General features: G+C 44.6%; 1 protein-coding gene and 1 pseudogene across 3 annotated transcripts in view; both read left to right on the top strand.

The window, feature by feature from the left end:
• CACNA2D4 (calcium voltage-gated channel auxiliary subunit alpha2delta 4) overlaps positions 1-12,106 on the top strand; it is a 131,356-nt gene that overhangs the window by 54,578 nt on the left and 64,672 nt on the right. For all 3 annotated transcript variants that reach the window (XM_058443010.1, XM_058443008.1, XM_058443009.1), the window contains exon 19: positions 11,376-11,437. In XM_058443010.1, coding sequence (XP_058298993.1) covers positions 11,376-11,437 — 62 coding nt within the window. The remainder of the gene's footprint in view (positions 1-11,375; positions 11,438-12,106) is intronic.
• On the top strand, positions 2,059-7,139 carry LOC116472493 (lysosome-associated membrane glycoprotein 1-like; annotated as a pseudogene).

The raw sequence follows: 12,106 nt of genomic DNA, 5'->3' as shown, positions 1-12,106 counted from the left end.
CCAGCAGCACAAACGTGTACACACACCAGTAACACACGTGTACACATGCACACACCAGCAGCATACATGTGTACACACATACACCAGCAACACACACGTACACACACACCAGCACACACATGTACACACGCACACATCAGTGGTACACATGTACACACACACACCAGCAACACACGTACATATGCACACACTAGCAGCACACATGTACACACACACCAGCAACATACAGGTGTACACACACCAGTGGCACACACGTGTACACACACCAGTGGCACACACGTGTACACACACCAGCAACATACAAGTGTACACACACACCAGAGGCACACGTGTACACACACATACCAGCAGCACACACGTGTACACACCAGCAACACATGTGTACACATGCACCCACCAGCAGCACACGTGTACACCAGCAACACATATGTGTACATATGCACACAACAGCAGCACACACACACACCAGCAACATGTGCATACACATACACCAGCAACACACATGTATACACACACACCAGCGGCTGGCATGCAGAGCAGCTTCGCCTCGTGTTCCTCCAGTGCCCTTGAATCCCTGCACCCTGGATTTCAGGAACACAGGGCTAGAGTACTCTATGACGTGCTCTTACACTCTCTTTCTCTCTCTCCCCCTCACATTTTTGTCCAGCAGAAGGAGTCAGTCTATTAAAGGAGAAGATTGCTCTGATACCTCTTTACTCCCAGCCTCATCTTCCAGACCTCTCGCTCTCTCTTTCTGTTAACAGAATTCACAGACCCCCTCCCAACCCCCTACACCCCTTCTCTCTTCCTTTTACTTCAGCCTTAAAAGGTGACCTCAAAGTTCATTTGAGTAAGGTGTAGCTTGACTAGACTCACCCTTCAGCAGATAACAATTATAAACGCTGAACAAAATACAAAAAACAAAAATGGAAAGGCACTTGGAAGTGACCAAAAGCAGGCAGCAACAACTCTTGAATCCAGAGAACTGCACTGGGTGTGATACGCGTTTCGATGGCTCTTTTTCCCAAAGGGCACCCCCCAGTCTGTCTGGAGCGCAACAGCTAGAATTCAAGCAGAAGGCTGCAGTTGTCACCGTGAAGTGTCAGAGAACAGAATTTGCATTTCCAGAGTGTCTGGAAATGAGGAGGGCTAGCCCAGAAGCAGCGAGCCACAGGGAGGCTAGACCCCAAATCTGTTTACAAACTCCCCTCAAATTCCTGGCTGACTCCTGAGCCCTGCAAACACAGGGGAGCCTCGAAGCGCCCCGGTGGAATGCAACACTGGAAAGCCGAAAGCAGGATTCCAGAGCAGGATCTCAACACGGGATCTCAGCTCTTGCACGTGTAGTAGGGACAGTTTGGAGTGTGAGTCACACAGGTTGGAGGGGCTTGGTAAACACCTCAGGATTTCCTTTGAAAGCACAGAAGAACTATACCTTAGGAGTAAAGACTGTCCCAAGACCAAGAGATTCACCCTAGGCCTAAAGACAAAGCTGAGACAGACCCACCCAAACAAAATGTGAATTGAAGCCTCTACATGCTCAGTTCTTATCAGCCCATCATTTAACTACTGCTTCATATAAAAACACTCTTCAAAGGAAGGCAAGAGTATCTACAGCCTACCCCTCAAATATCCAGTATATAATAAAAATTGTTATGACCCAGCTGTTAGAATTAGAATGACTTTAGTGCAGACATCGTAACTGTGTAAAGGAAAAGATGTTCATAATGAGGGAATAGGTGGAGAATCTCAGCGGAGAAATGGTTAGGACTTGGTCAAAGAACAGAGCCCCTATGAGTGATACGAACATAGGATTTTATTGTAGGGATTAGACCTTACGAAATTGTGGGAGCTGGTGATGAAATCTATGGAGAGCTGGTGTCTGCATCCAGTGGTGAGCTCGAAGTCATTGTAGGTCAGCAGGACCAGCAGTTGGGAAGGAAAGCTGGATGAGATGTGGAAGAAAGCAAGAACGAACTGGAACTCAAGAGGAAAAACAGGAATCCGTGAAAACAAACTGAAACCCACATCTGTCACTCACCAACTCTATCCATAAGGATGGCAGATGACCTGCAGACGGAGCCAGTGCCCTCCACAAGGGGCTGCATCCTCACCAGGTTAGATCTCAGGGAAACTGAAGGAGGAGAGCCAGCAGCAGCGGGTGGCTTTGAATCTGGCTGTGGCCCATGCCAAGAAAGCACGGCAGTAGGTTACAGCAAAGAGTGGCAGAGCCTAGTATTCTGTGCGGACTTCAATGTGCAAAACGGCTACCGCTGCACTTCCGTCTGGAAATCTCACACACATTTCTCTTTGGCCAACCCTGACTTGAAACTACACTGGGCATTGAGTCTGGAAGTGTAGTTCCAGCTTAGCTAATTTGACACAGTACAAAATCATTATAAAAACCAAACAGGAATTTTTTTCTTGCTTTAGACCTGCTTTTCGATTGTATATATTTAAGGTGCACAACGTGATATGCAGTCGTCCCTCAGCATCCATGGGGATTGGACCAGGACACCCCAAAGATACCAAAATCCATGGATGCCCCAGGCCCTTCTATTAAATGGTGTAGATTTATGTGTAATCTACACAGTCTTCCCTAATACATTAAATCATCTCCAGATTACTTATAAAACCTAATACAGTGTAAATGCTATGTAGATAGCTACACTGTATTGTTTAAGGGATAATGACAAGAAAAAGTCTGTACATATTCTGTACAGATGCAACTATCCTTTTTTCTGGAATACTTTTTGATCCACAATTGATCGAATCCAGGGATGTGGAACCTGTGGATATGGAGGGCCAACTGTACTTACCTTGATCTACAAAGTGAAGTGATGACTACAGCCAAGCAAAGTAGCATACCCATCATCTCATATAACTACCTTTGCTTTAGCGTATGTGTGGCAAGTTCACCTAAACTCTATGCTCTTGGCCAGTTTCCAGTATACAATACAATACAATACAATGTACTCTAGTCCTTATGTTGTACGTTAGAGCTCTAGCCTTAGTCATCCTAGATAACCGCAACTTGGTACCTTTTGACCAACATTTTCTCATGCCCTGCCTCCCACTGTGCCTTCCCCTGCCGCCAGTAACCACCATTTTTCTCTGTTTCTATGTGTTCCATTTTTATTTTAGATTCCACATATAAGTGAGATCACGCAGCATTTTTTTCTGTGTCTGGCTAATTTCACTTAGCATAATGTCCTCTAGGTTCATCCATGTTGTAGCAAATGGCAGAATCTCCTTCTTTGTTAAGGCTGAATAATATTCCTTTGTATTTATATGCACCACAATTTCTTTATGCATCCATCAACAGATACTTCAGTTGTTTCAATATCTTGGCTATCAATGGTGCAATGAACATGGAAGTGCAGATATCTTTATGAGGTGGTGATGTCCTTTCCCTTGGGTATATGCCTGGAAGCGGGACTCATGGGTCACATGGCAGTTCTACTTTTCATTTCTTTTAGGGGCCTCCATATTGTTTTCCACAGTGGTTGCACCAACCTACATTCCCACCAACAGTATACAAAGGTTCCCGTTTCTTCACACCCTTGTCTACACTTATTTCTTGTCTTTTTGGTAAAAGCCATCCTAAGAGGTATGAGGTGGCATCTCATTGTGGTTTGGGTTTGCATTTCTCTGATGATCAGTGATGTTAAGCAGCTTTTCATATACCTGTTGGCCATTTTATGTCTCCTTTTGAGAAAGGTCTATTCAGGTCCATATTTAAATCAGATTATTTGGATGTGTGGGGTGTTATTTTTATTTTATTTTATTTTTTGCTGTTGAGTTGTGTGGGTTCCTTATATATTTTGGATATTATAAAATATTTGCAAACCATATATTTTATAAGATTTTTATGTCCCTTATAAAATGTGCAAATATTTTCTCCCAATCCATAGGTTGCCATTTCATTTTATTGATTGTTTGCTATGCAGAAGGTTTCTAGTCACTTTCTATTTTAGCTTTTGTTTCTTATGCTTCCAAATGAAAACTTTAAAACCAAAAAGTACCATATCTGAAATGAAAGCTTTACTGGATGGGCTTACCAGCAGGCTGTAGAATAAAGGGACAGTGAAGTTAAAGATGGATCAGTAGAAATTATCCAATTTAAAAAAACAGGGGGATAGTGGGGAAAAAGACAGAGAAAGAAACAGAACTTCAACAACCTGTGAGATGGTATCAAGTGGTCTAATTACATGTTCTTGGAGCCCTAGAAGGAAAGGAGAAAAACTCAAGCAGAAAAAAGCATATTTGAAAAACTGATTGTCAAAAATGTCCTGAATTTGATATAAACCAGCAATCTACAGATCCAAGAATCTCAGCAAACCCCAAGCAGGATAAAAAGACAAAGAGAACCACACCTGGGTACTTCCTAGTCCAGCTACTAAAATTCAAAGGTAAGAGAAAATCTTCAAAAAAGCTAAAGGAAAAAGATGCATTACATAAAGGGAAACAATAAGACTGCTGTATATAAGAACCAACAAAGTAACATCGTTAAAGTACCGAGAGAAGAAAAAACTGTCAGCTCAAATTTCTGTAGAAAGAGAAAATACAGTTCAAAAATAAGGATCATGTCTTCAATAAGGACATTTTCAGGCCGGGGCAGTAGCTCACACCTTTGGGTGTGAGCGCTTCCAGCACTTTGGGAGGCCAAGGCAGGAGGATCACTTGAGCCCAGGAGTTCGTGACCAGCCTGGACAACATAGGGAGACCCCATCTCTACAAAAAAATACAAAAAAAAAAAAATTAGCCAGGTGTGGTGGCATGCACTTATAGTCCCAGCTACTCAGGAGACTGAGGCAGGAGAATCACTTGAGTCCAGGAGGTTGAGGCTGCAGTGAGCTGTGATCATGCCACTGCACTCCAGCTTGGGCAACAGAGTGAGAGTATGTCTCCAAAAAAAAAAAAAAGACATTTTCAGATAAAAGGAAACAGAGATTTCATTACTATCAAGACCAGCAGCAAAAATGCTTCAGAAAATTCTTTAGGCTGAAATAAAGTGACATCAACTGGAGGTCTACAGGAGAGAATCAACCATACTGGAAATGATAAATAACATGGGTTAATAAAAGACTATATTTTATTTATTCTCTTAATTTCTAAAAAAAACAACTGACTATTTAAAGCAAAAGTTTCGATGTTGCATTGTGGGGTTTGTAATATATGTAAGTGTAAATTATATGGCAACAATAGCACGTAGCAGAGTTATCTCAAAAATTTAAAGTTAATTTGACATTGAAAAAATTAATCAGTCAGTGCAATTTATTACATTAACAGAATAAAAAAGAAAAGATAGAGGGTAATCTCAATAGATGCTAAAAGAGCATTTGACAAAATTTAACTAAGAACAGAAAGAAACTTCTTTCTTCTGATGAAAGGCATCTATGAAAAACCTGCAGCTAACTTTTGATGGTAAAATATTGAACACTCTCACCCTGAAATTGAGAACAAGGCAAGGAGGACTTCTCACCACTTCTATTCAGCCTTGCACTGTAGGTCCAAGCCACTGCAGTAAGGCAAGAAAGCAAAATAAAATGCACAAAGACAAGGAATGAAGAAGTAAACTGCCTTCGTTCATGGACAAAATTATTGTTTCTGTAGAACATCCCAAGAATCTACAAAACAAACACTAGAACTAATAAGTAAGTTTAGCAAGTTCACAGAACACAATTTTATAAAAATTAATTTTATTTGCATATATAGCAGCAAACAGAAAATGGAATATTTTTGGTCCAGGAACACCACCGTCTTTCGGGCCAGTGCCCCACAACCGCCTCCCCGCCCCCAGCTCCCCACACCCCGGCTCCACTCGCCGCCTGCCGCCGGGGCTGCCTCGGGTGGAGCCTCCGGCTGCCCCTGGTGCTGCTGCTGCTGGGCCTCGTGCATGGTGCATCCGCAGTGGATGCGGTGAAAAAGGGCAACGGGACAGCCTGCATAATGGCCAGCATCTCCGCCGCCTTCTCGATGAACTATGACTCTAAGAGTGGCTCTAAGAACGTGACCTTTGACCTGCCATCCAATGCAGAAGTGCTTGGCAGTGGCTCTTGTGGTAAAGAGAACACTTCCGACCCCAGGCTTGTGATTGGTTTTGGAGGAAGACAGACACGACCTTCCATTTCACAAGAAATGCAACACGTGACAGCGTCCAGCTCATGAGTTTTGTTTACAACTTGTCAGACACACACCTTTTCCTCAGGGCAAGCTCCAAGGAAATCAAGACTGTGGAATCTCTACCAGCCATCAAGGCACCCAGGTCCGCATGAACAGCGAGACCGTCAGGCTCCACGGTACCCCATCCAGGCCTAGATTTCCAACAGCAGCTTCAGCAGAGGAGAGACGCGCCGTGAGCAAGACGCGCCTTCCCCGCCACGGCGCCGAGAGCCCCTTCTCCCCTCCGTGGGCAGGTACAGCGTGAGCGGCACCCACGGGACCTGCCTGCCGGCCAGCGCGAAACTGCGGCTGAACCTCACCCAGAGAGGAGGGACCACAGGACGGTGCCAAGACTGTTCAACGTCAACCTGGGCAAGACCTCAGCCAGCGGGAGCGCGGCACCCACCTGGAGACCCGGGAGCGGCGCAGCGAGGGCAGCACGGTCCTGGGCTTCCAGATTGGGATGAATGCAGGTTCTAGCCGGATTTTTCTACGAGGAATGCAGTCGAATACGACTCTTCCTGACGCCGGAGACCCCACTTTTAAAGCTGCCAACGACTCCCTGTGAGCATTGCAGGTAGCCATCGGCAATTCCTACAGCCGGAGCGGAGCGTGTCCGCGGCACGAAGCTGTTTTCAATCAACATATTCCCAGGGTGGGGCCAGGCTTTCAAGGTGGAAGGCAACCAGTTCGGATCTGCGGAGGAGCGACTGCTGGGCGAGAATAACACGCTGATCCCCATCGCCGTCGGCGGCGCCCTGGTGGGACTGGTCCTCCTCGTTCTCATCGCCCACCTTGTAGGCAAGAAGAGGAGTCACCCGCACGGCAGCAGGCACAGAGCTGCAGGGGTCCCTGTTCATCTCTCTGGGCTCGGGGTCCTGAGGCGGAGGCACACTTTCTGGCAAATGTTTCTCAAATGCGCTTCATCAAATGTGATGTTCATCTTGCAGCATTTGCCATACACAGCACAGTAACTATGGAAATGACGGTGTTAATTTTGCTAACTGGGTTAAATATTTTGCTAGCTGGGTTAAATATTTTGCTAACTGGTTAAACATTCGTATTTACCAAAATAGAACTCTAAGGGAGGGTGGGAGTGCTTCTCAAAATTGGCACTGGCCCCATTGTCATTCGACTTTAAAATGTCCAGGGTTGGTTTCCTCATTCTTTGCTGCACTCAAAGGGAACGTCTCCGGCCTTCACGCTTAGGAGCCTGAAGGTCGGCTCACTGTTAGGCTGCCGTGCTCATGAAATTACAAACAGTAGACAGGGAAAATCCTAAGACAGAAGAGCTCCAAAGATAAACGGGCCTGGCCGCCTTTTAAAGATGAGCTGAAGCACTGCAAACATTTATCTTTGGACAGGATGGGCCCGGCCACACGCGGCTGGCGGCCTCGTTCCAGCGAAGGCACCTGGTGGCGTGTCCTCCCACATTTCCGAAACTCTGCTGCTCAAGGGCTGGCACTTTTTAACATATGAAAATGAGTGTTTTTTTTTTTTTTGTAAAGTGATTTTCAGTCTTCTGTTGACATTCAGGGTGATCCTGTTTCTGCGCTGTGTACAATATTAGATAGATACTCTCTACTCATGTGTCTGCTGTGGCTTGGGAGGGTTGTACACAGGACCAGCTCACAGAATGCATTGCCTGTAACAATGCTAATGAAAAGTCTCTTTCTTCAAAAAAGCAAGAAAAAAAAAAGAAAATGAAATATTTTAAAGCTCCAATGACAATAGCATCAAATAACATAAAATACTTAGGAATAAATTTAACAAACGTATATATGACCTCTTCACTGAAAACTACAAAACATTGCTGAAAGAATATCAAAGAAAAAAGTAAATATAGAAAGATATAATTCTGTTTATGGATTAAGATCAGTATTGTTAACACATTCATTCTTCCCAAATTGATCTATAGATTAAACGCAATCCGATCAAAATTTGAACAGACTTCTAGAAACAGACAAGCTGGTTCTAAAATTTATATGAAAATGCAGAGGACCTAGAATAGGCAAAATTATCTTGAAATAGAAGAACAAATTTGGACAATTCACAGTATCTGATTTCAAAAGTTACTGTAAAGCTACAATAACCAAGCTGGGTGGTACTGACCAAAGAATAGACAAATGGGTCAATGACCTGAATAGAGAACCCAGAAATAGCCCACACATATATTATCAATTGATTTTTCAATCAAGACACCTTGGAGTGGCATTGGAGCAAGGCAATCTTTTCAACAGATGGCCCTAGAACAACGGAATAAATGTATGGAGGAGGGGAAACATTGAGCCATAGCTCACACCACGTACAAAAACTAATCTGATGAATCATAACCCTCAATGTAAAAGCTAAAACTGTAAAGCTTTTACAAGAAAAAATAGGGGAAATCTTCTCAACCTGAGGATATGCAAAGATTTCCTAGACAAAAACACAGAAAGCACTAAACATGAAGTAAAGTTTGATAAACTAGACTTCATTGAAAATAAAAGTTCTGCTCCTCAAAAGGCGCCAGTAAGAAAATGAAAAAGCAGACAGACTTGTATCCAAAATACATAAAGAACTCCTACAAAGCAATAACAAAAAGACTAAAGCCCAATAAAAAATGCTCAGAATACTGAGCAGACACTTCATAAAGGAAGCTGTGCAAACATGCTCAACATTATTAGTCATCAGTGAAATGCAAATCAAAACTACAAGATGTAGCTGGGCACGGCGGCTCATGCCTCTAATCCCAACACTTTGGGAAGCCGAGGTGGGCAGATCACTTGAGGCCAGGAGTTCAAGACCAGCCTGGCCAACATAACGAAACCCCATCTCTACTAAAAATACAAAAATTAGTTAGGCATGGTGGTGTGTGCCTGTGGTGCCAGCTACTCAAGGGCTAAGGCATGAGAATTGCTTGAACCGGGGAGGCTGAGGCTGCAGTGAGACAGCCTGGCGACAGAGTGAGACTGTCAAAAAAAAAAAAAAAAGAAAAAACTGTAAGATTCCAGTTCACCTTCTCTATAGTGGCTAAAATTTAAAAGACTAATAACACCAAATATTGGCAGCGATGTGGAGAAATTGGAACTCTCAGACATTGCTAATAGGAGTATAAAATGGCAAAACACCCTTGGGAAATTGGCAGTTTTCTTGTAAACATACATTTACCATGTGATCCAGATTCCATTCCTAGGTTTTTACCAAGAGAAACGCAAACATATGTCCCAGGATATTTATGGTAGTTTTATTCATTGTAGCCCCAAAGGAGGAACAACCGAAATATACCAAAATATCCATCAATCAGTGAGCGTAGAAGCATACTGGGCTGTGTCCACACACTGGGATACTACTCAGCAGCAGAAAGGAACAAACTACTGGACACACAGCAATATAGACAGACGCTGAAAACATTATTTTGAACAAAAGAAGCCAGACACAATATTTGTGTGTGTCATACTATAAGAACAGGAAAAACCAATCTATGGTGACAGAATCCAGAACAGAGTTTGCCTGTGAAGGAGTGGGATGGGATGGACCAGAAGGGGTAGGCAGAGAGACTGGAGAGGCTGTTCTGTGTCTTGACAGGGTGGTAATCACATGGCTGGATACATGTATCGAAGCTAATTAGGTAATACATGTAAGATCTGTGCATTCCACCCTTTTCTTCAATTAAAAAAAAAGATAGGCCGAGCACGGTGGCTCACGCCTGTAATCTCAGCACTTTGGGAGGCCGAGGCAGGCGGATCACCTGAGGTCAGGAGTTTGAGACCAGCCTGGCCAACATGGTGAAACCCCGTCTCTACTAATAATACAAAAAATAGCTGGGTGTGGTGGCGCATGCCTGTAATCCCAGCTACTCTGGAGGCTGAGGCAGGAGAATTGCTTGAACCCAGGAGGTGGAGGTTGCAGTGAGTCAAGATCACGCCATTGCACTCCAGCCTGGGTGACAAGAGGGAGACTCCGTCTCAAAAAAAAAAAAAAAAAAAAAAGGTAAAAATAAAAAGATGATCTCCAGTTCTGACACTCAAGCCAGCTGCTCCTTGGAGCACAGGGCACCCGACTCCCCCAAGACATCTTCCAGGACATCCCATGACCGCTGCAATAGAGAGAAGCTACAGAGAGGGTCTGACTGGGCAGAGGAGCCGGAGGGCATGGCCAGGGGATGGGTCCAGTTTTGTGAATGGTGCTTTCTGATTTGGCATAAAGCCAGTTTCCTAGAGAAAGCAAGGCTTTTGTTGCCGTCCTCTCTCTCTGTGTCCCTTCTGACACCTCACTCCAATTTCCAAAATCAAAGAAGGAAAGTCAGAAAGAAGTAAAGGGAATAAGAACAAGTCCTGGGCCAACTACAAAATGTGGCTTTCCCAATGACATGAAATTGTGTGATGGACAGGACAATCCACAGAACCTCAGCTCCCCGAATGCACCCTCACGGCAGCCTCGTGGAAGAGAGGCCATGGACAATCCTGATTTACAGATGAGAACACTAAGTGAAGTAACTTGCTCAAGAGCACACAAGTCGAAAGTGGCTGAGCTGGGCTTCAATCCTGGTTCATCTAAGCCCAGCCATGCCCTTAGCCACTTTTGTACTACATGATGCCCTAGTTTATACAAAGTAAACCAAGGCTAAAAGATGGCAGCTCTAAAAGGAAAAGGAAGTTGTGAAAGGGTCCCATGGCCCGGGCATGGATGACAGTGGAGGGAGAATGGTGCACCCCTTCTCCCTGGGCGTCTTTGAGGGCAAGGAGGTTTAAGTGGATTGTGTATGTATACATGGGCTCCAGAAGTTCTTAGCACACACTGACAGCCCCAACCTCAACCCTCTGGGAACCATAGAGTCACAGATTACATCAGCACTGCCCAGTATAGCCACTAGCCACATTTGCTAACTAAGTTTAAATTTATGTCAACTAGAATCTGAAAATTCAGTTCCTTGGCCACACATTTCAAGTGCTCAGTGCTGCTTAGGGACTATTGTGATGGGCAGTGCAGGTCCAGACCTTGATCCTGAAATCCAGGCCATGCCCCAAAGGGCTGCAGTTTGCTGCACCTTGAGAGGATCTGCCTATGGGTGTCACTAGGATGAGGTGCGTAGGGGGTGGTCAGGGAGGAGACAAGAAGGTTGGGGGGACTGTACAGTGATGATGAAGACCCCAAGAGCCCTGGGAGGAGGTGGGGGCTGGGGGCCACTCTTCTCTGCGTGAACACTCTTTCCTTATCTACTCTTTCAGAAGCGAGTTCTTTTCCTGACCAATGACTACTTCTTCACGGACATCAGCGACACCCCTTTCAGGTGAGGGACACGGGCTTTATTTGCAGGGGGTGAGGGTTGAACATGAATACCAGCAACTCATATTTAGTTGGCAATTTTGTGGTAATAGCAAAAGACCCAGGTCAGCATTCAGGAAACTTGAGGTCTAGACCTGCTTTGCCAGTGTAGCCTAGAATGCAGGTTCCAGAGCCAAACTGCCTGGACGTGAACCCCGGCTCTACCATTTACAGGCTGTATAAACTTGGTCAAGTGTATGGTCTGTGCTATGCTCCTGTGAGCCCCAGGCAAGCCCCTTCAGATGCTGTTGTTATTTCACTGTTCATCAGTGTCCATCAGCCAAGCTGCCTTAACAGGCCATTTCCCCGAAGGCAGTTAGCCCTGTCTCTGAGAAGAGGCTCTGAGGTCCAGCACTCCCTGCTTTACTGATGCGTCATCTCTGCCTCCTACAACTCTGTTAACAGGCTTTGAGTTTCACTTAACTTCTCTGTGCCTTAGATTTCGATCTGTAAAATGGGGGTAACAATAACAGCTGCTTCTTGGTGATGTTGTGAAGATTAAGTGATATCATCCAGTTAAGATCCTAAAGCAGTGAGAGGATCAAATTGGAAGATCTCAGTTTTCATGCAACTGTAGAAATATTTGGCTCTAGGTATTAGGCAGATTAGGAAACAAGCGGCCGTTACCTCTGAA

This window comes from Hylobates moloch, unplaced genomic scaffold (assembly GCF_009828535.3).
Source record: "Hylobates moloch isolate HMO894 unplaced genomic scaffold, HMol_V3 SCAFFOLD_8, whole genome shotgun sequence".
Lineage (NCBI taxonomy): Eukaryota > Metazoa > Chordata > Mammalia > Primates > Hylobatidae > Hylobates > Hylobates moloch.
This window is presented reverse-complemented; position numbering and strand designations above follow the sequence as displayed.